Source organism: Atractosteus spatula, chromosome 3 (assembly GCF_055471065.1).
Source record: "Atractosteus spatula isolate fAtrSpa1 chromosome 3, fAtrSpa1.hap1, whole genome shotgun sequence".
NCBI classification, from domain to species: Eukaryota; Metazoa; Chordata; class Actinopteri; order Semionotiformes; family Lepisosteidae; genus Atractosteus; species Atractosteus spatula.
Window position 1 is genome coordinate 67,510,187 of NC_142708.1, and position 25,712 is coordinate 67,535,898.

The 25,712-nt window shown below is 52.0% G+C and overlaps 2 protein-coding genes across 2 annotated transcripts; one reads left to right on the plus strand and one right to left on the minus strand.

Moving 5' to 3' along the window:
- The first annotated feature begins 491 nt into the window (after nt 1-491).
- Nucleotides 492-24,543, plus strand: cntrob (centrobin, centriole duplication and spindle assembly protein). Its single transcript, XM_088911755.1, has 21 exons — nt 492-793; nt 1,430-1,877; nt 2,330-2,414; nt 3,059-3,137; nt 3,232-3,388; nt 9,087-9,203; nt 9,648-9,764; nt 10,998-11,096; nt 12,111-12,326; nt 12,873-13,019; nt 13,258-13,391; nt 13,904-14,029; nt 14,449-14,608; nt 15,780-15,990; nt 16,173-16,535; nt 19,075-19,973; nt 20,769-20,868; nt 21,327-21,458; nt 21,580-21,718; nt 21,903-21,990; nt 24,415-24,543. Exons 1-21 carry the CDS (start codon nt 492-494, stop codon nt 24,541-24,543), a joined length of 4,248 nt encoding a protein of 1,415 aa, XP_088767881.1.
- Nucleotides 3,420-6,190, minus strand: LOC148838363 (uncharacterized). Its single transcript, XM_088910148.1, has 8 exons — nt 6,055-6,190; nt 5,666-5,806; nt 5,360-5,419; nt 5,026-5,175; nt 4,722-4,862; nt 4,236-4,355; nt 4,084-4,173; nt 3,420-3,574 (listed from the first exon to the last, which is right to left on the minus strand). The coding sequence occupies exons 1-8, from the start codon at nt 6,188-6,190 to the stop codon at nt 3,420-3,422; spliced, it is 993 nt and encodes a 330-aa protein (XP_088766274.1).
- Nucleotides 24,544-25,712: the final 1,169 nt, after the last annotated feature.

Genomic DNA, 25,712 nt, shown 5'->3' on the forward strand with positions numbered 1-25,712 from the left:
TGGTTGGAACAATCTGGGATTACAGTGCTGTCAGTCTGATTCCCAGTCCACAGCAGTTTGATCCACTCCAGGATTACAGTCTGTCAGTCTGAATCCCAGTCCACAGCAGTCTGATCCACTCCAGGATTACAGTGCTGTAAATCTGACTCCCACTCCACAGCAGCTTGATCCACTCCAGGATTACAGTCTCTCAGTCTGACTCCCACTCCACAGCAGTCTGATCCACTCCAGGATTACAGTGCTGTCAGTCTGACTCCCAATCCACAGCAGTCTGATCCATTCCAGGTTATATATTTTAGTGATATGGGTAATATGAAAATACTTGCCTGTTTGCTTCATGAGTACAGTATATACGAGACATCCGCGACTGGAGGGCTCTAAATGTAATGTAATAACAGTTTTTCTGTATGAATTCTTTGTGTGTGGCAGGGAGGGGTGAATGACTGCCAGGCGGCCTGGACCTGTGAGAAAGAGACAGAGGAACTCCGGTGATGGCCTCCTGCCTGAAGAACGAGGATCTGATGAGTGATGTGGAGCCCCTGCCCACCTCAGCACCCCCCTCGCCCCGCCTCTCCTTCTCCTCCTCCTCCCCCTCTCGCCATGGGCTCCCCCCGGCCAGCCTCTCTCCGTCCCTGGCTCGCTCCTGGCCCCCCTCTCCCTCCCCTTCGCTCACCGCCTCCCGGGAGGTGACTGCACGCCTGTACGCCTCGCTCCAGGACAGCCGGGCGTTGGAGGGCAGAGGTCACGACCCTGCTCTGACCCCCACAGCACACAGCGACAGACCTAGACCCAGGTACACCCCCTGTGGCTGTGGCTCTCCTTTTTCCCTGGGTCTGGCTGGGTGGACCAGAATCTGTTTCTCTGCAGTGGTGTTGTTTTTATGGAACAGCTAGACTTCTGCAAACCTCGTACGCACATTTGCGCTCAAAGAGCCATTTTATTTGTATGATATAGCCAGCAGCTTTATCACCCTGCAGCTCACAGCTGGCAACCCCTTGATCCTTGACAGGCGTGAGCCTGGCCAATACCAGGCTGGGAGACCTGGGAAAGCTATGAATGCTGTTAGAAGAGATGTTAGTGGGGCCAGTAGGGGGCGCTCACCTGCCTGCCTTTACCAATTATGGCCTCCTAATAATCCCCATCTATGAATTGGCTTCATCGACCTGTTCTCCTCCCCACTGATAGCTGGTGTGTTGGGAGTGTACTGGCACACTATGGCTGCTGTCACATCATCCAGGTGGGGCTGCACACTGGTGGTGGTGGAGGGGAGTCCCCAATACCTGTAAAGTGCTTTGAGTTGAGTGTTCAGAAAAGTGCTATATCAGTGTAGGGATTATTATTATGAATATATACAAATTCTAAACAGTTTGCTCAGTATGTTGGCAGTATGGGAAATTAAGAGCAGTGATTTCAGTGTTCTGTGTTCTAGGCAGGTGACATTCAGGCTGTCTTCCTCTGAGCTCCACGAAGACGAGGACACGCCCTCGACCATTCCCAGTACCACGTCAGCGAATCACAGAGCATGGAGGAAAGACACGCCCCTCCCCTCAACCAATGAGGGAGACTGGGGGAGTGACGAGTCCCAGTCTTTGGCCAGTCAGGGAGGTCGGAGGAAGGGCACGTCCCTGTGTTTTGATCATCAGAGACCTGCTCCTGGCACTGGGGGCAAGCTGGGGGGCTCCACCCCCACCACTACACACCTGGCCTCGTCCCTCTCTCCCTTCTCCCCCTGCCCGTCTCCAGAGGCAGCCCTGCCAGGGAGAGCCAGTCCCGTGGGAGGGGGGGTGGCGCGGCACGCCCCGGGGGGTCTGGCTGAGGAGCTGAGCCAGAGTCTGCAGGCGGGGGTGGAGAACAGCACCACTGTGCCGGTGGCCGCGGTGAGCCTGTGCCGTCTTTCTGACTCCTGTACCCTCGGCAGGAGACAGCGGACACCCGAGTCAGGACGGAGTGGAGTATATACTGAGGCAGTAAAAGCGCCTGATCTGTCAGAGACCCCTCTGCTTGGTGTGCGGAGTCCACTCTGAGACAGTGCAGTTATAAAAAGTGATAAATAGCCTCTTGCAATCGCACTAGCAGTGAGGGAGCTACTGCTGACTGGTTGCAGGATATCACCCCCTTACCTGGGCTGTTCTGTGCGAATCTCACGTGCGTTAGTGTACATATTGGTGTGTGGTTTGTGTGTCTGTGTGTGTGTGTTTGTGTGTGTATTTGTGTGGGTGTTTTTTGGTATTTGGAATTTGTGTGTCTGTGTATAATTGTGTTTGAGTGGATATTTTTGCATGTGTTTGTGCATGCGTGTTCACAGCTGTCGTCTTCCTCTTGGTAACAGAACGGAACGCGACACATCCTGGACATGGAGTCTGTGCGCTCGCACCTGCGCGCCATCCTCGGGACGTCCGGCGATCCGGCCGCTCGTGAGTATCACCGTGTCGCAGTGCTAGTGATCGCGAGCCATTGGGCAGACGGTCAGCGCTGGGTCCCTGAGGATCAGTACCTTCCTTGAGGTCAGACAGGACATGCAGGGCAACGCAGCCCCTCCTGGGTGCCAGGCCTGCTCCTGAACCACCCCAGCCCGGTCCCAGCTCTAGCGCTGTGTGCAGAGGGACGGGGTGTAAAAGGCCCCCTGCATGGAAATGGGGCTGGTCTGATCGTGGGACTGGCAGGCTGTTGCACCCCGAGCCAGCCACGCCGATCGAACCCTCGAGCACAGCGAAGGTTTGCCGGGCGTGTGTCTTCTGGGAAACAGGGCTGCAGTTCATGCCTTCCACCAGGGTGTGGCAGCAGAGCCCATGGTGAGCGAGAGCATTGCAGATAGGCAGGGCCACCCCAGAGCCCAGGCACACAGCTGATTCACACCTGCTGTGAGGGCTTGATGAACAGAGGTGAGACAGGGGAGAGTGCGCTCTGTTTAAAGTGCTCATTGCACTTCTTCGATTGGGATCGAGTACTCTCTGCTGCTCGCTTCGTGTGTGGGCTCTGCTCAGTGCTGTAAAGACATGTGTGGGAGTTGTACACCCCTGGCCACTCGAGCTGACCAAGCCCTTGCTCTGTCCCGCAGAGGGCGCCCTTGCTCCTGGGGCCAGCGAGAGGTGGGAGGAGGACTCCTTCGAGAGTGACAGCACAGCCAACCTGCTCAGGTGAGACGTGCAGAGCCGCGAGGGTGAGGAGTCACTCGTGTCGACACGCGTGTCGCTTGTCTTCCCAGCTGAAACCTTTCCTCCCCCCCCTCAGGGTGCATCCCCTGGCGGAGGTGTCGCCCCCGCTGTCGGCCAGCGGCCTGGAGGAGCTCTTCCCGCGGTATTCCCGGCTCCGGCTGGACGGGGCCGCAGTGTCCTCGGAGACACAGATGCTGAGGGACAGCCTGGAGAGGGAGAGGACGAGGCGCAAGGTACAGGCCGTCCTGTTCCCAAAACTCGGGGTCAGCAGGACAGAGAGGCCCAGCAGTCCGATCCACTCCGGGCCCTCTCCTGCTGTTCCTCTGTCTCTCCCTGCTGCTCCTGCCCCTCCCTGCCTGCGCTGGAGACAGCAGGAGCAGCAGCAGGCTGGGCTTCAGGAGAGAGGCCCTGCCTTATCCCTGCAGGGAAAGGGGGGACAAAACTACTTAACTCTCTTCCCTCTGTTAACCTTTCCCTCCTCTTACTTAAGACACGCGGGGGCTTCTGTTTCGTACGTCTGTAGACTTGCCCGCTTCCCAACACCAGGACACGAGGTGGCGGACGAGAGGAGCCGTGCGGCCCATCCCGCTCGTTAGGCTGCGAGTAGCTAATTGTTCCCAGGGTCACCCACCTTCACCAGCATGGCCAGGCTGCTTGTTCCACTCCCCCAGTACTCTTTGTATAAAGAAGTTCCTCCCGCTCTCTGTTGTAGATGCACTACCACGTAGTTTCCACTACAAAAATTGGAGTTCAGTTAGTATGATACTGCGAAACACTGGGGCGAATAGTATGATACTGCGAAACACTGGGGCCAAATGGTATGATACTGCGAAACACTGGGTCAAATAGTATGATACTGCCAAACACTGGGGCCGAATAGTATGATACTGCCAAACACTGGGGCAAATGGTATGATACTGCGAAACACTGGGGCCAAATGGTATGATACTGCCAAACACTGGGGCGAATAGTATGATACTGCGAAACACTGGGGCGAATAGTATGATACTGCGAAACACTGGGGCCAAATGGTATGATACTGCCAAACACTGGGGCAAATAGTATGATACTGCCAAACACTGGGGGCAAATAGTATGATACTGCCAAACACTGGGGCAAATAGTATGATACTGCGAAACACTGGGGCAAATAGTATGATACTGCGAAACACTGGGGCAAATAGTATGATACTGCCAAACACTGGGGTCAAATGGTATGATACTGCCAAACACTGGGGCAAATAGTATGATACTGCCAAACACTGGGGCCAAATGGTATGATACTGCCAAACACTGGGGCGAATAGTATGATACTGCCAAACACTGGGGCCAAATGGTATGATACTGCCAAACACTGGGGCCAAATGGTATGATACTGCCAAACACTGGGGTCAAATGGTATGATACTGCCAAACACTGGGTCAAATGGTATGATACTGCCAAACACTGGGTCAAATGGTATGATACTGCCAAACACTGGGTCAAATAGTATGATACTGCCAAACACTGGGGCAAATAGTATGATACTGCCAAACACTGGGTCAAATGGTATGATACTGCCAAACACTGGGGCCAAATAGTATGATACTGCCAAACACTGGGTCAAATGGTATGATACTGCCAAACACTGGGGCAAATAGTATGATACTGCCAAACACTGGGGCAAATAGTATGATACTGCCAAACACTGGGGCCGAATAGTATGATACTGCCAAACACTGGGGCAAATGGTATGATACTGCGAAACACTGGGGCCAAATGGTATGATACTGCCAAACACTGGGGCGAATAGTATGATACTGCGAAACACTGGGGCGAATAGTATGATACTGCGAAACACTGGGGCCAAATGGTATGATACTGCCAAACACTGGGGCAAATAGTATGATACTGCCAAACACTGGGGGCAAATAGTATGATACTGCCAAACACTGGGGCAAATAGTATGATACTGCGAAACACTGGGGCAAATAGTATGATACTGCGAAACACTGGGGCAAATAGTATGATACTGCCAAACACTGGGGTCAAATGGTATGATACTGCCAAACACTGGGGCAAATAGTATGATACTGCCAAACACTGGGGCCAAATGGTATGATACTGCCAAACACTGGGGCGAATAGTATGATACTGCCAAACACTGGGTCAAATGGTATGATACTGCCAAACACTGGGGCCAAATGGTATGATACTGCCAAACACTGGGGCCAAATGGTATGATACTGCCAAACACTGGGGCGAATAGTATGATACTGCCAAACACTGGGGCCAAATGGTATGATACTGCCAAACACTGGGGCCAAATGGTATGATACTGCCAAACACTGGGGTCAAATGGTATGATACTGCCAAACACTGGGGCGAATAGTATGATACTGCCAAACACTGGGGCCAAATGGTATGATACTGCCAAACACTGGGGCCAAATGGTATGATACTGCCAAACACTGGGTCAAATGGTATGATACTGCCAAACACTGGGTCAAATGGTATGATACTGCCAAACACTGGGGCCAAATAGTATGATACTGCCAAACACTGGGTCAAATGGTATGATACTGCCAAACACTGGGGCAAATAGTATGATACTGCCAAACACTGGGGCAAATAGTATGATACTGCCAAACACTGGGGTCAAATGGTATGATACTGCCAAACACTGGGGCGAATAGTATGATACTGCCAAACCCTGGGGAAGCAGCTCTGCTCCAGTGTGCTTGTAAAGTGGATTGAGCTGTTGGTATGACTGTGAAGAGAGCCTTGAGCCTCCCAGCAGGGAAATCTGCTGCCTGTATAAATGAGCTAAGAGAGGCAAGAGGTCCAAATTAGAAAAAGTATTGGTATTTCTAGACCAGGCATTCAGTCATCAGCCATTATACAGCGCTGAGAGACCAAACCTGGCACAGCCACAGGGCGCGCGGCCATCACCGGTATCCACCAGGGGGCAGCGTCAGCCTGCTGTGTGCCCTGAGTGTGTACTGTCTTGCAGTTTGGCATCTCACTGGCACCCTGTATGGGCACGTTTCCCACCATCCCGCTTTCCCGACCTGAATTTTCGCTAGAATCTTCTCACATTCCCCCCGTCTCCCACCAATGGTAATTCCAGACTTTCCAGGTGATCCCTGTGGGATTAGTCCCGGGAGGCTGCTGCTCTCGGGCAGCCCCAATATCTTTAATGGAGTCACCTGACTTTCGGGCGGTGCTGAAATCGGCTTTGGGCTGCCCGCTGCCCCGCTGAGCCGCAGAGATGTGATGTAACAAGCTTTGACTAAGAGCGCATTAAGAAAGCAGGGAGGAGAGAGGCAGGACAGGCCATGTGAATTCCCAGCCCCCCTCTCTCACTTTCTTTCACCCTTCTCTGTGCTGGAGGAGGAAACCAGCCCACTCCCATGGCTCCACTAACTCCCTTCCGCTCTCCAATCCAAATTCAAAACAAGTAACATTATTATTATTATTATTATTATTATAAGACAGGCTGACTGCTGCTTTCCTTCCCCTTTAGGATTGGGAGCTGTTCTGTTTCTGGCAGGAGTGGGAATTCTGGGATTAGATTAGTTATTTTAGGGAAGAATGTTTGTCTGGAGTATTTCTCCCAGTGCATCAGAAAATGCATTTCTCTCTGTGATCCTCCCTACTCACAGTGGGGGTATAGTCTGTTTTCTCTAGACAGCCAGGTCTGCCTGTGTCCAGTTTCTATGTCCAGGCTGTGGTCACTGAGCCTGTCTGCTCTGGGCAGTCAGGTCAGTCTGTATCCAGTTTTAATGTCAATACCCCCGCAGCAGGGCTCAGTGACCGATACCCCCCCCAGCGGGGCACAGTGACCGATACCCCCCCAGCGGGACTCAGTGACCGATACCCCCCCCAGCGGGGCTCAGTGACCAATACCCCCCCCAGCGGGGCACAGGACCGATACCCCCCCCCCTCAGCGGGGCTCAATGACCGATACCCCCCCCCCAGCGGGGCTCAGTGACCGATACCCCTTTGGCACGATCCCCTCAGGCTAGGGCTGGTCCATGTTTAGCTGCTGTGACGCTGCTCGCTACTAATCTGTACTCTACGTCAGCAGCCCCAGCTAAAACATTTAAAATTAGTTTTCTTCTTAGTGCTGAATTAGCAGGTAGAGTTCACTTCCTGCGAGCGTAGCAATGACGCAGTGTCTCTGTTTGGCTCCTCACTACCCCTCCCCTCCTCCACTTCCTCTCTACAGGCCATCCTTCACTCTCATCCTCTCCTCTTCACTCTGTCTCTGTCCCTCTCCTTATTCTTCTCCAGTCTCCTTCTGTCCCCTTAAGTCACATCTTTGTGCTCCCTTCCTGCATCACTGTCCCACCCTTCTCCCCTTCCTTCTCTCCTCCTGCTCCCTCCCCCTCTTCTCTGTTCCCCTCTGCCTCCCTGTCCCTGCTGTGTGCTGTTGTGACCTTGCCCGCCGGTGTCCAGGTCCTGGCTGTCAGGCTCACATGGCTGTAAGCGGCTTGTGGGATCTGAACTGAGGTTCTGCACAGAGCCACTGGTTTTAGAAGCCAATCTGCCTAATCTGCTTACTGACTGGGGCTAATTGCTCTGAGCACACTGAAGACACACACTCTGAAGACACTGAGATACACACACACTGAAGACACACACTCTGAGGACACTAAGATACACACACACTGAAGACAAACACCATGAAGACACTGAGTTACACACACTCTGAAGACACTGAGATACACACACACTGAAGACACACACTCTGAAGACACTAAGACACACACTCTGAAGACACTGAGATACACACACACTGAAGACACACACTCTGAAGACACTGAGATACACACACACTGAAGACACACACTCTGAAGACACTTCCTGCACTTACTGTGATTCACACACACTGAAGACACACACTCTGAAGACACTGAGATACACACACTCTGAAGACACACACTCTGAAGACACTTCCTGCTATTACTGTGATCACACACACTGAAGACACACACTCTGAAGACACTGAGATACACACACACTGAAGACAAACATTCTGAAGACACACACTCTGAAGACACTGAGATACACACACACTGAAGACACACACTCTGAAGACACTGAGATACACACAATCTGAAGACACTTCCTGCACTTACTGTGATTCACACACACTGAAGACACACACTCTGAAGATACTGAGATACACACACACTGAAGACACACACTCTAAAGACACTTACTGCACTTACTGTGATCACACACACTGAAGACACACACTCTGAAGACACTTACTGCACTTACTGTGATCACACACACTGAAGACACACACTCTGAAGACACTGCACTTACTGTGATTCACACACACTGAAGACACACACTCTGAAGACACTGTGATACACACACACTGAAGACACACACACTAAAGACACTTCCTGCACTTTCTGTGATCACACACACTGAAGACACACACTCTGAAGGCACTTCCTACACTTACAGTAATAGCTGTTACAGTGGTGTGCAGTGTAACAGTAATAGACAGTATTGCAGTAGTAGCTGTTACAGTAATACACAGTGTAACAGTAATAGACAATATTACAGTAGTAGCTGTTACAGTGGTGTGCAGTGTAACAGTAATAGACAGTATTGCAGTAGTAGCTGTTACAGTAATACACAGTGTAACAGTAATAGACAGTATTAAGATAAGATAAGATCACTTTATTGGCCATATATCATTTCTTGCATTAGGAATTTGTCTTTTCGCATACCCCAGCTTGCTCTCCATGAGACACACAGGCACACAGACAGGGAGAGAGAAGCTTGGGGTCAGAGCGCAGGGTCAGACATTTCATACGGTGCCCCTGGATCAGCATGGTCCCCTGGATCAGCATAACAGTAATATTACAGTATTACATAGTAATAGCTGTTGGAATAAGCGTGCCAGTAACAAGTGTCTCCATGCTTTCAGCACCGCGAGCAGCAGATCCAGACCCTGCAGAACAAGACTCTGGAGCTGCAGCAGCAGCTGGCCCTCGCTGTGTCCGCTGACAGGAAGAAGGACATCATGATTGAGCAGCTGGACAAGGTGGGCAGGGCTGGGCAGAGACTGCTGCTACTGGGTGTGTGTGGGGTTAGGAGCAGGGACGTGTGGGGGTGTGTTCAGGGCTGGGGTGTGTGGGGTTAGGGTCAGGCTGTGTGTGGGGGTGTGTTTAGGGTTGGGGTGTGTGTGGGGGTGTGTTTAAGTTTGGGGGGTGTGTGGGGACGTGTTCAGGTTTGGGGAGTGTGTGGGGGTGTGTTTAGGTTTGGGGTGGGTGTGTTTAAGTTTGGGTGGTGTGTGGGGGTGTGTTTAGGGCTGGGGTGTTGTGGGGGTGTGTGTAGGGCCGGGGAGTGTGGGTGTGTGTTTAGGTTTGGGGAGTGTGTGGGAGTGTGTTTAGGTTCTGGGGGGGTGTGAATGTGTGTTTAGGGTCGGGGGGGCGGGATCAGAGGTCTAGGAGAAGTGTGACTCTTGACCTCCTTCGGACTCTCTCAGACGCTGGCGAAGGTGGTGGAGGGCTGGAGGAAGCACGAGGCAGACAAGAGTGATGCCGCGAGGCGACTGCAGGAGGAGAAGGAAACTGCAGAGAGAGCGCAGGCTGAGCAGCAGGAGGTGGGAGCCCATGGACTGTCCATCTGGTCATCTCTATGTGTCCATCACAACAGCACTGACTGTCCGTCTGCTCAGCTCTGTGTGTGTCAGAATAGCACTGACTGTCCGTCTGGTCAGTTCTGTGTGTGTCCATCACAACAGCACTGACTGTCTGTCTGGTCAGCTCTGTGTGTGTCTATCACAACAGCACTGACTGTCCGTCTGGTCAGCTCTGTGTGTGTCCATCACAACAGCACTGACTGTCCGTCTGGTCAGCTCTGTGTGTGTCCATCACAACAGCACTGACTGTCTGTCTGGCCAGCTCTGTGTGTGTCAGAACAGCACTGACTGTCTGTCAGCTCTGTGTGTGTCCATCACAACAGCACTGACTGTCTGTCTGTCAGCTCTGTGTGTGTCCATCACAACAGCACTGACTGTCTGTCTGGTCAGCTCTGTGTGTGTCCATCACAACAGCACTGACTGTCTGTCTGGTCAGCTCTGTGTGTGTCCATCACAACAGCACTTGCTGTCTGTCTGGTCAGCTCTGTGTCAGTCAGATCAACGCTGACTGTCCATCTGGTCATCTCTCTGTCTGACCCTCTCATCAGATTGTCCCTCTGTCCATCCATCTACACAACTGTGTGCTTCATTAACACCTTCCCCTGTCTTCTACAAACTGTATCCTTCCCTGTCCACTCTACTGGGGCCTGTCTGTCTCCCTCCCTCACTGTCCTCTCTACCGGGACCTGTCTGTCCCTCTCTGTCCACTCTACCAGGACCTGTCTCCCTCCCTCCCTGTCCACTCTACCGGGATCAATCTGTCGGTCTTCCTCACTGTCCACTCTACTGGGAGCTGTGTATCTGTGTCCCTCACTGTCCACCCTACTGGAACCCGTCTATCTCCCTCCCTCACTGTCCTCTCTATCTGGACCTGTCTGTCCCTCCCTGTCCACCCTACTGGTACCCATCTGTCTCCATCCCTCACTGTCCAAATCTACTGGGACATGTCTGCCTGTGTCCCTCACTGTCCACCCTACTGGGACCTGTCTATCTTCCTCCCTCACTGTCCACTCTACTGGGACCTGTCTGTCCCTCACTGTCCACTCTCATGGGACCTGTCTGTCTATCTTTAGGACCTGCAAAGATCATGTCTTCAGCTTCTGAAATTCTGGGATTGAAACTCAGAGTGAACACTGTGAGCCGGGAGCGAGTGGTGCCGCTCAGGTCTGATCGGGTTTGTGTGCGATTGTGCAGATGCTGTCACGGTTTGAGGAGAGCCTGGCCCAGGCCGCCGAGACCCTGGATCGCGAGCAGAGGCAGGCAGAAGAGCTGCGGGCCACGAACCAGCGGCTGGTGAGTGAGGGATCGCACCGCCACGCTTCCAGAGCCACCTGCACGTGTGGACCTGCCTAGCTTACTCACTGAGCCGTGCTAGTGTCTGCTCCTTGTCGTGCTTGGTGTTGTGTTGTGCATGTGCTGCAGCAGCTCTAATAACAGAGGCAGAAGGAGCAGTAATAACTGTACAGTGATGTCAGTGTCAATTGTCAGTTGGAATAAAAGCAGCCGTCTTGAGTAGCATTCAGAGCTCTGTCCCAGGACAGGCCTGTGTCTGCGCTCAGTGTCGGTTGGAAGAAGATCTATTGTTCCCAAGACGAATAGCAATCAGCGCTGTGTCCAGCCTCGGCTCAGCCTGCTAGACATCCTGGCACTCTTGGATCAGACTCTCCCAGCCAGAGAGAAGGCAACACTGTCCTGCAGGGGCCCAGGGACCTACACTCCCACCCAGACCGAGGGCAGGAGAAGCCAGAGTCTGGCTCAGTGTTGATGCCAGTTGCTGAGGAAGGGGTCAGAGGTCAGCTGGTCTCAGGGTCCTTCAGGTTCAGGGTGGAAACCTGGGCTCCCGGTCACCCTAAACCTGTTTCTGAAGAAAGGGGTTGCTTGTAAGTTGTTCCTGATGGTCTTCTCGGCTCTCATTGTCCCAAGTGCAGGCTGAGCTGTAAGTGTCACGTCACGAGCCCTGGGGCACCCAGATCGTGAGGTGAGGGCTGGAAACGGCCTTCTCGCTGGGTCACGGTGACGTAGACAACAGGCGTGCTGCTCCCCTAGGTGGCACTTCATCTCCTGTCCGTGTGTGAGCGTGTCAGAGGAGCCTGCACACCCCTCCTCTTCCTCTCCCTGTACGGGCACAGCAGGCGTGTCAACGTCATGGTCGTGTTTGGTGTTTCGTTTCGGTATGTTGTGAGCGGCCATCATTGAAACCCACACATGCTTGTCCCCTCTCCACACCCCCCGGGTCCTCTGGTCACTGGGGTTGTCCTGGAGATGATGGCTGTCGCCGTGACGGCAGCGGTTGCTGTGTTTCCCCAGGAGCAGCAGGTGGGCGAGCTCTCCCGGAGGCTGGAGGAGGTGGCGCGGCGCTGCCAGGCTCTGGAGGAGCAGAGAGACGAGGCCACCAGGGCCAGGGAGGCGGCACATGCCAGCCTTGACCAGCACAGAGCATCCTGGGACAGGAGGGAGAGGGAGCTGGAGGACCGCCTCGCCCAGCAGGAGGCAGAGCTTATGGCCCAGCTCAATAACGAGAAGGTATGGCCATGCAGGGTGTGATACTGTGCAGCACAGTATGATACAGTATACTGCAGTGTGGTACACTGTACAGTACAGTACAGTGTAGTACAGGATAACACAGAATTGATCAGGGTGGTGTATAACGGTATCAGTCCAGTGTAGTGCAGTATTGATTGGTATAGTGTAGTACATTAAGTACAGTGTAGTGCAGTATTGATCAGTATGGCATAGTACAGTAGCAATACAGTGTAGTGCAGTATTGATCAGTATGGCGTAGTACAGTAACAATACAGTGTAGTACAATATTGATCAGTATGGCGTGGTACAGTAATAGTCCAGTGTAGTGCAGTATTGATCAGTATTATGCAGTAAAGTAACAGTCCAGTGTAATGCAGTATTGATCAGTATGGTGTATTGCTGGATTCTGGCAATTTGAGACTACACTGTGAACACAGAGTGCACTCAGTCTGGTGCAGACTCCAGCTGATTGCAGTGCAGTGCGAGAGGTCACTGCAGGGCACGGTGTGTTTACTGCGCACTGACGCCCTCCCCGTCTCCCCACAGGCCAGCCGAGAGCGGGAGGCTCAGCGGGCCCAGGACACCCAGAGGGTCCTGGCGTCAGTCCAGGAGGAGGTGCAGCGTGCAGAGAGAGAGCTGGAGGAAGCGCAGAGGGCCCGGGACAGCGCGGCGATGGACAGGGCGCTGGCCGAGGTGGGACCGGAGCCCCTCTCTGCGTCTCAGGGGTGTGGGTGCTCTTTGTGTGTCCGAATGACCTGGCCAGCCTGTCTCTGGAAGGGGCTGTCCCCGGTCATCCTCAGCACACACACTCGGGGCCACCGGGGATGTGGAAGAACAGCAGCACAGCAGAGTGGGGGTTGGGTACACACGTGTGGGGCTCGAGCAGAGGATCTTGTGGTGAGCGTGCGTGTGTCCTGTGTGTGCAACACAGGCGCGTTTTGAGGCGGAGCGCACCAAGATGGAGGTGGAGCTGAAGGTGTCGGTGGAGCAGCAGGTGACTGAGAGGCTGAGACAGATACAGGAGGAGAACACCAAGGCCACAACTGCCCTGAGAGAGACACACAGGTACTGTCTTAGAGAGAGACACACACTGATACTGTCTGAGAGAGAGACACACAGGTACTGTCTGAGAGAGAGACACACACTGGTACTGTCTGAGAGAGAGACACACACTGGTACTGTCTGAGAGAGAGACACACGGGTACTGTCTGAGAGAGAGAGGCACACACAGGTACTGTCTGAGAGAGAGAGGCACACACAGGTACTGTCTGAGAGAGAGACACACACTGGTACTGTCTGAGAGAGAGATACACAGGTACTGTCTGAGAGAGAGAGGCACACACAGGTACTGTCTGAGAGAGAGACGCACAGGTACTGTCTGAGAGAGAGACGCACAGGTACTGTCTGAGAGAGACACACACACTGGTACTGTCTGAGAGAGACACACACACTGGTACTGTCTGAGAGAGATACACAGGTACTGTCTGAGAGAGAGAGGCACACACAGGTACTGTCTGAGAGAGAGACGCACAGGTGCGGTCTTGCTGCCATTCACCCAGGGGACTCTTGTGTTTCAGGAAGCAGATGCTGGAGGCCAGCACGCAGCACGAGAAAGAGCTGTCTGCGCAGCTAGCTCAGTTCAGGACAGAGCTGCAGGAGAGGGAGGAGAAGCTACGCAAGCTGACCGAGGACTACGAGAACAAGTACTTGCATTAATGACTGACCATCTGACCATATGACTGCGTGGATATCTGACCATCCGACTATATGATGGACTAATTCAGTCTGACAAACTGTCTGACTATCTGACTGTGTGACTATCTAACTGTTGGACTATCTGACCATCTGAATGTGAGAGTGGCTGACCATCTGGCTGCGTGATTGAGTATTTGTCTGACTATCTGACAGTTGTGACTGTTCAACCATCTGTCCATGCAACTGACTAACAGTAACACAAACTAACATTCTGCGCTGGGGATGTCTGATCTGTAGTTATCTGACCATCAGACTGTCTGACAGTGTGACTGTTTGACTGTCTGACTTTGTGACAGACTAACTGTCTGACAGTGACCGTTTCTGTCTGTCTCCATCCGTGCGTCTGAGTTTTATCGCCTGTCTGCAGGTTGTCCCAGAAGCAGGAGGAGGTGTTGAGGGTGGAGGCCGCAAGGCGGAGACTAGAGATCCAGCGGACAGAGCTGGTGTCGAGACTGCAGGGCCTGCTGCGCTCCCACTGGGCCGAGGCCCTGAAGCTGCTGGCTGCTCAGAGCACCCCCCACAGTCAGGTGTGTGTAAATGCAGCAAAAACAGTGTTGCTTAGCAGACACAACAGATAAACCTTTAACATCTCCTGGGCAAGAAATCAGGTGCCTCAGTAGATTTAAGATTATGTGTTCTTGTGAATTGTCATACTAAAGCTTGTAACGTCTTATGATGAGTAAATATGATAACATGCATTTTTCTGTGGGATATTACATCTCATACCCAAAACAGATTACATCACTGACACGCCAGCTTACATCACTGGCACTGACACGTCTGCAGCACGGACCTGGGCCTCAGTCCTCTGATGCATTCAGCAGGGTGGGATCTGTAATAGAGTTTGTTTTTTAACTAGGTTTAGAAAACCTGTTGAGACTATAGCTTGTTTTACAAAGACATATCAAAATAGCTACGACACGTTGCATCAACAAAAACAAAAACATGAGCCAGAGGTCACAGGTGGAAACTATGCAAACCTACATTTAAAACTGTGGACCGGAGGCACTTCTTTACCCAAATAGTTGTAGGAGTGTGGAGCAAGCTACCTATCCATTTAAATGAAGGCAACGACCTGAATTCTTTCAAGAAAGGGCAGGATGAGATTCTTGGATCTTAGTGGTCTGAATGGTCTCCTTTTGCTTGTAACTATTAGTCCTTAGATTATTTTTTTGTACTTGTAGTGCCTTCATTTGCGACATAGCAACCCATTCTTGAAGTCCTGTGACAGGTTCATGAGGCGAGTCGTCCAACACCTCTCCCACCCCCAAGGGCTGGACAACTCATTGTAGCCAAATACCCTCGCCTGATTGTCTTCTGGGGTGAACCCAAGAGGGTGAACATGCAGAGTCCACACAGATGGGTGTCTGAAGGGGGCCTCAAAAGAGAGACTTTGGAGACATGAGGTGCCCTGACCGCGGTCCTGGGTGCCCAACAAGTTCCCGACAGCGCTAGATCGTACACTGTACAGCAGTGTCTTCACCCGCAGGCTGCGGACAGGAGCCAGAGGTCAGGCGCAATACTCCTGATTCGCTGCTGAGCAGCTCCAGCGAGCAGGATGACAACAACGCAGTTCCTGTCGCCCTCGTGCCCTCTGCCCTTTCACGACCACTACCTAGAAGCACCCAGATTGAACTTTGTGGGGCGTGAAGAAAGAAATGTCGCGGAAATGACACTGAGCTGATGTTCTCATGTCAGGGAGAAGAGTCCCAATCTGACCCGGCCCAGCTCCTGTCTTCTGAGTCCTGGCTGTGGGACAGACTGGATTTGCAGCCCAGCAGGCCTCTGGGAGAAGCAGAGGTCCAGGAGCTAAAGAGGTCACAGAGTGCGGAGAAGACTGGGCCCCGCTCAGCTCTGCTGGCTGCATCATCAGACAGGACAGGGGCCATCGGCTGGGAGAGAGAAACAGGTACAGCAAGCCAGGCGAGACCTTTCCTCTCCTGCTATGTCGTTTTCTCTCGCATCTCCCTTCCTCCCTCTTTACCGTTCACACTCCCTAATTTCACTCTTTCTTCCTCTTTACTTTCAGTACTGTGTTGTGCAGTGCCTTTTTTGAATTCCTCTTCTCTCTCTCTCTGTGTTTTTCCCCAGTGGGTTTCCCCAGGGCGATCCCCCTCCATGCCGCAGTGCAGCTCTCCCTGCCCACCCCAAGGGAAGGGCAGAGAGGTGGAGGAGTCGCTCCAGACTCTGCAGGAGGTCACATCAGCAAAGCAGCTCCCCCTACAGCAGGCCTCCTGCATACCTCCCAGGACCTCAGCTTGCTTTTGTCTCACTCCCCAGCCAATCAGAGCTTCCACCCACTTTCCAGTACCAATCAGAGCTTACACCCTCTCTCCCCAGCCAATCAGAGCCTTCAGCCCCTTGCCACCACCAATCAGAGTTTCCACACTCTCTCTCCAACCAATCAGAGCTTCCGTCCTCTGGAGCCACACCTGGACGACACAGTTCATACAGGTGAGTCGCAGCCCTGTGTACTAAACACAGGTTTATTCAGAGTACACTCTCTTTCCACACTTATTCACACACTTTTATGCTAAAAACACACATTTTCACACTGAATAAATACCTATAAAACACACTTGTCTAGCTGAACACCCCATACAGACTCACAGAGCAGCCACTTGTACCTGAAACAAAGCTGTACTGTGCCTGAATTCCTGTGTGTCGTGCATTTGACTTGCTTACCCACGATGCCTGTTCTCGAGCCAGTGGCATCCGAGATGCTTTTGTGAATGAACTCACTGATGCCATTGCAAGCAAGACCCCCTGGATGGCTATTGAGTGTGATCTGTGGTTTCAAAAGCACCAGCAGTGGAAGTGGGGCTGACAGTAACACTAATGTAGTAGTTACCCATTAAACCTTTGGGATTGTCAGTCTCGGTGGGCCTGATGGGATTCCTGGCACTCCTGGAGACCACTGGCCTCTTGTGACTCTAAGGAGTTGGCCGCTGGCGGGGATGAGAAAGATCGATGAATTTAGAAGAGGGATCACTCGCTCCTCTGAGGAGCTGGATAAGGATTTCAGACGCTGTGCTGTGACTTTGGGGATGGACGCACAGCTGTGGGCTCTGACAGCCCCTTGCCTGTGTGAGCAGCTGTGCGGAACAGCTGTGCGCGACAGTGGTGGGGTGTGTGTGATGGGGGGTCCAGGGCCGTGTGCGTTTGAAGCTGTGGGAGTGATCTCAATTAGGACGACTAAAAGCGCAGCTTTTCATACAAACATCAAAGACTGACAGGGGTGCGTTGGAAATGTCACGGCTAATTGAAGAGGGCCTCCCCTGGTGCAGGCTTGTAGAATTGTTCCGCTCACCCCCCGCCTCCTTCCCTCTGTCTCTCTTTCTCTCTCTCTGCCTGTTTATCTCAGCTTAGGTGCCGTCTCTCTCTCTCTGTCTTTCCCTTTGTCCCTGTCTCTGTCTATCTTTCCCTCTGACCTTGTCTCCCTTTCTCTGTTCCTATTTCTGTCTCTATGTCTCCCCTGTCCCTTTCTCTCTTACTGTCCCTGTCTCCCCCTCTCTCTCTCTGTCCATGTCTGTATCTCCCCCCTGTCTCCCTCTGTCTATCTCTCTGTCCCTGTCTAAATCTTTCCCTCTCTCCTTGTCTTTGTCTCTACAGTATTTCTCCCCCTGTGCCTGTCTGTCTCTATCTCTCTCTACCCTATCCCTGTCCCTGTCTTTCTCTCTGGACCTGTCTCCCTTACTGCCTCTCCCCCTCTGTCAGGTGTGTGAGGCTCAGGCTGTGTTCTGCACAGGCCCCTTCACTTCACAGTGAGCCTCTTGTGCGCTCCTTGAAGCGTAGTGCTGACTCCCACAAGCCCCTCAGTGTTGAGGAGTTTAGTCCGAGCCCTGCAGCTGCTGGCCACGCTGTGTGAACCCTCCTGCCCGGCTCCTAGGGAGCCACAGGCTTTGCAGGCTCTGTCCAGACAGACCACGTACACTACCAGAATGGGAATGGGAATTTGCCAGGCCTGACCTTGCTGAGGATGCTCCTGGGGCGAGGGGTAACCACCTCCTTCCTGTGGTAATTACTTCCCTGCCACAGGGGGCGCCGCACAGCATGGGGAGGAGTGGGGGGGGTGTGCTTGTATAACTGCATGACCTCTTTCCATTGCCTGCTGGGGTGAGGCTGACAGGACCCTGAACTAAAGGAGGCTCAGTTATGGGGGGTTATGTTTTATTGAGTAGAGTAGGAGAAGGGTGCACTCTACATACTAGTACACATACGGATATATACACACGTACAGCAGGGCTATAGTCAGTACAATCAACATTATTGCCTTTAGTTCATGCAGCACTTTTGAGCAGGTGTCCGGTATGTGTGTACTAGGGGTGTGGTATATAGAGCAGGTGTTGAGTGCACACAGTGTATGTACGCATCACATGTACAATATATATGTAGTAGGTGTGCAGTATCTCTTCAGCAAGTGTACAGTGTGCTGTATATACACCACAGTTATACTGTGTATACAGTGTGTTTTGTACAACAGTGGTTCCCAGCCCTGCTCCTGGAATAACATAGACACACCCACAATAAAAGTGTCTTTGTGTCAAACACAGCCACAACAGGAGTGATTCTTTATCAGACACGCCCACAGCACGAGTGATTCTATATATATATACTTATGCATGTGACTGCACATCTAAATGAAGGCAGTTTTGAACCTCAGAAAATGGTATGGTACTAATTACAGATACCATGTGGTATTTTTTAAGAGTTTAAAGAGTTTTAAATCACTAATCTTCCCCTAATTCAAAACTGAATCAGTCAGCCTGTGATAAAGACCTCAGCTGATATACTGTAAAATTCAGAAGAGATGGTGTTCCTCCAGGACCAAGGCCTTGAACCACCGTGTACAGTATGTAATCCGGGTGTGTATGTATTCTGAGAGGTCTTAAAAACACTACTGTTGGAACTGATAGTGTTTGTTGCTTTTGTTATTGGTGCCTTTCAGTACATATCAGTTTCTTTGTCCGTGGTCTCATTCTTTATCTCTCAGCGCTTGGCAGCTGTGACCTGGAGGAGCTGGTGGAGCAACCCCTGGGTGAAGACAGCGGGTATAGTGCAGAGAGACGGAGAGAGGGGCACAGCGGGCACAGGTCTCTGCAGGAGCTCAGTGGCTACAGCACAGGATCACTGGGAGAGAGCAGCCAGAACAACACGGACTTACTGAAGCAAGGGCACAAGACAGGGAGAGAGGGGCACAGTGGGTACAGCACAGCCAGGGAGAGAGAGGGGCACAGTGGGTACAGCACAGCCAGGGAGAGAGGGGGGCACAGTGGGTACAGCACAGCCAGGGAGAGAGAGGGGCATAGTGGGTACAGCACAGCCAGGGAGAGAGAGGGGCACAATGGGTACAGCACAGCCAGGGAGAGAGAGGGGGAGAGTGGGTACAGCACAGCCAGGGAGAGAGAGAGGCACAGTGGGTACAGCACAGCCAGAGAGAGAGAGGGGCACAGTGGGTACAGCACAGCCAGGGAGAGAGAGGGGGAGAGTGGGTACAGCACAGCCAGGGAGAGAGAGGGGCACAGTGGGTACAGATTTGTACAGGAACAAAGTGGGCACAGCCCCGGGTCACTAGGCAAGAACAGCTCTAGAACAACACAAATGTGGACACAGGGGCACAGTGGGACCAGCACTGCGCGGGAGAGAGAGGGGGAGAGTGGGTTCAGGATTAAACAACAGCTCAGTGGACACAGCAGCGGGACAGACTCGGAGGGCCTGCAGAGGGCCAGGGCAGGAGGCGGCAAGGAGGGGCTGGGTGGCTGCAGCTCAGTCCTCACCCCTCAGGGGGCCCCAGGAGTTAGTGGCCCAAGCCTGGAGCTCGACGAAGTGCGCCCCCTGCTGGAGTGGGACAGGGAGGGCCGGCAGAGCGAGCTGCAGTACTACATCCAGCTGGTGAGGCCTGTCCCTGCCTTCCTGTCTGTCTTTTATCACTTTCTCTCCCTGTCATTCCATCTCCTTTGCGGTTTTGTCTGTCTCGTTCTGTTTCAGACTTTAGTAAATCGGGGTGAAGTGTCCAGGCTGTTCATGTACTAACCCCCCTGTCGCCCTGCCTCCCTGCTTCTGTATGTCTGTGTGTTTTTCCCTCTGTCACTCTCTCTGTGCAGTACACACACCCTGCTGTAAGCGTATGGCTCTGGGGAGAAGTATTTGCCCCTTTTCAGATTTTCTTGTTCCTGTGTGGAACAGTTAATGTCCCCTCAGTAGCTGGTTGAACCACCTTTCGCTGCCATAGCTGCATTACTACACATTGCTGTGTAGTAATTTTAGCCCCTTCCTCTGTGGCAAACTGCTTCCACTCGGTAACACTGGTGGTTTTCTAGTATTTATATATGTATGTGTACATGTCTGGAACTGTATACTGTATGTGTTACAACCCCTGTCTCTCTCTCTGTGTTTGTCTGTCACTGGCTGTTTCTGTGGGTCTGTATAGTACAGTGATGTCTGCTCAGTAAGTGTGTATGTGTTATAACCCCTGTCTCTCTCTGTGTTTGTCCTTCATTCTGTTTCTCTTTGTATGGTGCAGTAATATCTGCTCAGTAAGTGTATATGTGCTATTACCCCTTCTCTCCCTCTTGATTTGGCTCTGTCAGTCACTCTGTGACTCATTAGTTTCCAGTCAATGTTAATGTTCCTGACTCTCTCAGGCCTGGCACAGTTTAATCCCTGCTCTCCCTGTCCCTCTGTCAGCTGTTGGACCGCACGCCTGGAGAGCCAGTGGACTCTGTGATGCCCGCACCAGGACAGAGAGAGACATCAACAGCGGAGGAGTCCCCAAGCAGGCAGACAGGTACAGAGCTGAGCCTTGCTTGCTCAGCCTGCTGGTCAGGTCTCCTGTCTGAAAGACGATGCATCCAGACCAGGATGACACACAGCCAGGGAAGACAGGCTCAGTGACCACAGCCTGGACATAGAAACTGGACACAGACAGTCCTGGCTGTCCAGGGAAAACAGGCTACACTCCCACTGTGAGTAGGGAGGAACACAGAGAGAAATGCATTTTCTGATGCACTGGGAGAAATACTCCAGGATTAGACAAACATTCTTCCCTAAAAAACTAATCTAATCGCAGAATTCCCACTCCTGCCAGAATCAGGAGCTCCCAATCCTAATGGGGGAGGAAACTTCCTCCCCCATTAACAGCCTGTCTAATAATAATAATAATAATAATAATAATAATAATAATAATCTCTCCTCCTCCTCACCCCTGTTTTTCTTGCTCCTCCTCTCTGTGTCTGTCCACTTCAGTGGACAGTGTCAGACCCCAGCCCACAGGACAGTCAGTGTCAGGACACCCTCCCCCCTGCCTCCACCCCTCCTCCAGCGTCCTCAAGACCAAACTACACTGCTCCCCTCCTGAGACCAGTCGTGAGGTCGCTGGTGAGTCGCACACACTGTGTTGGTGTCAGCAGGGTCACGGCTCTCTGTTGGTGTCAGCAGGGTCACAGTGCTGTGTAAGTGTCTGCAGTGTCACAGTGGCGTGTGTGTGGTGTTTTTACAGGTCCAGTGGATGGTATCCTCTCCCCACAGCAGATTGGACAGCTCTCCCGCCTCCTGACACAGTGCCACTCTCAACCCAACAGAGCAGCGCCATCGTTGGAAGACCTCCTCACTTACCTCCGGAGCGTCGACTCTGCCAGGTGAGAAGAGAGGAGGCTCTTGATTGCGGTGGCATTTAGAATTGCATTTTGCCGCCTTTTATCATCCCTGGAAGCAGCCAGTGTTCGCAGTCCCAGCTCCAGGACCTGGGACAGACTGATGGCGTCGCCAGGGCAGCCAGTACGTTCATAGCCACACAGCTCATGGCTCTCTCTCTCTCCGCAGGTGTTCCCAGGGAGAGGGGGGGAGTGTATGTCTTCCGGCTGCGCGCAGATCCCACAGCCTCCAGTCGAGCCAGGGTGTGATGAAAGAGGCAAGTCGTTTTTCCAGATGTTTGGGGGACGAGCCGAATCGATGAACAGCTGGCAATTTGGAATTGAGAGTGTACAAAAAAAAATTCTGATTATAGGTTTTTTACAGGGTGGTGGGGACAGGATTGTTCAGACGTTTCCCAGTGAAAGCTGAGAATCTGTTTAAGATTTTAGGAGTATTTGATCCTTGCCTTAATATCCCAACTGATATGAAATAATCAGTACTTGCAGAAGTATTGAGATCCTTCCTGTTGTGTCCCAATGATACATATACATTTATCATCATATTTCACTCACCACCTGAATGCTCATTCTGAAGATATCTAAGAGTATGCCTCTACCAGCTCTGCACGCTGGCTTGGTGCCATTTGTGCCCTCTGTTCTTGGCAGATGTGGTCAAGCTCTCTCAGGTTGCTCGGGCATCACACACGGACAGCAGTTTTGAGGTTTTTCCCACATTCTCACTAGGATTCAAGCTGGGACCTTGACTGGGTCACTCAAGGACAGTTGCTTTTTTTGTTCTTAGCCACTCTGGTGTAGAACTGGCCACCTGCTTTGGGTCATTGTCCTGCTGGAAGGTGAGTTTTGTCCCAGCTGTAGGTCTGATGCAGGTTTGCCTCAAGGATTTGCCAGGACTTTGCTCCGTCTGTGTTCCCATCAGTCCCGATGAGGCTCCCAGGCCCTGCTGATGAGAAGCAGAACTAGAACAGACTGCTGCCGCTGTGCTCGACAGTATGGTGATCGTGACCGAGTGATGCACCAAGTCAGGTTTAATGATAATAAATAATGATAATGTTGCTTTATTAGCCCTATACAATTTCTTGTATTAGGAATTCATCTTTTCACATACCCCAGCTTGCTCTCCATGAGACACAGACAGGGAGAGAAGCTTGGGGTCAGAGTGCAGGGTCAGCCATTGTACGGCGCCCCTGGAGCAGTTGGGGTTAAGGGCCTTGCTCAGAGGCCCAACGGAGCAGGATTCCTCTGCCGGCTGCGGGATTTGAACTGGCAACCTTCCAGCCACAGGTGCAGATCCTTAGCCACAGAGCCACCGCTCCTCTGACCGGTTTGTGTCGGACATAACACTTCATACCAAAAATTTCCAGTCTGTCTTGTGTGACCACTCAGCCAAGAGGAATTTGAGATGGGTTTTTTTCCGGTTCCACACGAGCCCCTTTGTGGAGTGACCGAGAGGTGTTGACCCCTGGCCGTTTTCTGCCATCTCATCGCCTAAATCTTTCACAGCGGCTGTTGGCCTCGCAGGGGTGTCTCTCGCCCGTTCTCTTCTCGCCTGGTCTGGATAGCTTCCCCTGCTTGGGGACGATCTTCACCGTGTTCAAGGAGAATTAGGGTCTTTGAAATGTTTGTATACCCTTCTCAAGTCCGTACCGTTTTACAGCTTCACCCCTTGTTGTTTTGGAAGCTCCTTGGTGCTCAGGGTTGAGCTTCGCTACCTGACTGAGGGACCTTGCAGACACTCTGCTCCACCTGTGTTCCCCTCAGTTCCTCTTCCCTTGCCGATCTCTCACGACCTTCCCATCAGAAGCTTCCAAACCGGAGATGCAGATCCTTGCTGCTTTCTCTGTGGACTACTTCCAGGTCACCTCTGGGTTCCGCATGGCCTGTAGTGAGGTCGAGATGCTGGAGAGTGAGCCTTCCTCATTTGTCCTGAAATCACCTGAACCAGGATTATTGCAGCGGCCCCTCAGCTAATTGTGTGGTTCGTTAAGTGCACCTAAATTAATTTAGGTTTACCACAGCACAGTGTTGGCAAAGACTTTTCCATTTTTCCTTCATATTAATCATATACAGGAACAACATTACTTGTTCCTTTGCAGCCTACACCTGCTGATGCAGCCCCCTACTCGAACTTAATCGTATACATTTTCCTTTTTTTACTTTAAATGTGTGGAGTAGGTTGTGTACACAACCCATGAATTGCTGTTTCAAAACGCTGTGAGTACAAACTTTAAAGCAATAAAACAAGACTGTGCATGGGACTGAAGAAGTGCAAGGCACTGTATAATAATATCAGAATGAGGTTTGTCACAGCAATCAACCCACACAGTGGAAACTATTAAAACATGCATTTAAAACTCAGAAACGGAGGCACGTTTTTACACAAGGGGTGCTGTTGAGGCCGATACCCTGTCTTCGTTCAAGAAATGGCTGGATTTGAATCTGGATCACTTAGCTGCTAACTGCCTAATGGGCCAGATGGCCTGAATGCCCTCCTCTTGTTTGTGTTAAGGGCTAGAAGCCCATATCGGCTAAATAATAACCTCATTTACAGACAACAGCCCGGTTCTCAGGTCTGCTGGGCCGGAGAAGACCTGGAGTCCAGCCCTGCGCAGTCGGGCAGGTCAGTCCACGCTTTCCACCACTGCTTGCTCACCTTGCTGTTACTGTTCTCCTGTGATCTGCAGGCACCACCAGCGCGCCGCGCCCCATCAGCTCGACCAGTAGGGGGCGACAGGGGCCAGAGCAAACAGGTCCGGAAGGCCGTGGCCCAGTCCAAAATGGGACAGCCCACCAGGGGGACAGTGTGGAGATAACAGGAGGCGGTGGATGGAGGGGGTGGGGAGTTTTTTAAGACCTTTTTTCAGTAGCTTGTTTTATAGAAATCTCTATTTTTTATTCATCTGCTGCATTAATTATTGATAATAGCTGAGCAAGTTGTAATTAAAATGTTAATAAATGTGATTTTTACTGAGAATAAGTAGACTTGTGCTTATTTCCTTATGTTTAATAAGAAGGAAAAGAGGCTCCTTGCGTGCGCAGTCCTTTCTGGGTCTCTATGACCACTCCATTCCCAGTCACAGTCGGAGAGTGAAGCATTCCGGACTTGAACCCACAACATCCAGAGCAGGTGTCCTTTTCCTGGATTTCTGTTTGTACGCACCTTGTTTGAGCTTTCGTCTGCATGTGTGTTTGTGTTTTAAGGCTATATTGGTCAATAAAATAATCTAGTTTTGATACAAATGGGTTGTAGCTGGTGAATTCAGGGTGAGTGTGCGAGGAGAGGGACAGCAGTGGCTCTAGCAGTGTCTACAGTACAGTCAGGTGTGACAGTATGGGCGATGGTGCTGTGTTTTACTCTTCAGATGACTGTGAAATTGAAGTCATAGCAAAGTGGACGCTCTGCTCCTGACATCTCTGTCAGCCTGGACCTCTTCATTCTCTCTCCTCTACACCTGCCTCCTGCCTCTGCGTAAGAAGGATGAAACAGTAACTTTTTTCTTTCAAAGCCAGTACAGCAAGCCTGTGTCATGACTTGGTCCGCTCTGGAGCTTGTTTCTCAGATCAGCGTGTCCGGACAGCTCTCACTCTGTCGCACTTCTGGCTAATCCCTGCAGTCTGATCACCGCGGCTGTAATCCCGCCAAACCCTGTATTTTAACAGCCAGTCATAATCCCTTTTAATTTGCCGTGTGGGCGTGAGTGTGTGTAAGGGGGAGGTCAGTGTGACCTTTGGCTGCTTTGTGCAGTAGAACACCCTCAGTTTCAACAGCCAGGTCAGCAGTCCCATTTCACCCCCTCTTCTCCAGTCAGTGCTCACTCTGCTGTGATCTCTCAGTGCTGTCAGTGAGAGCTGTGTCTCCTCCAGTCAGTGCTCACTCTGCTGTGGTCTCTCAGTGCTGTCAGTGAGAGCTGTGTCTCCTCCAGTCAGTGCTCACTCTGCTGTGATCTCTCAGTGCTGTCAGTGAGAGCTGTGTCTCCTCCAG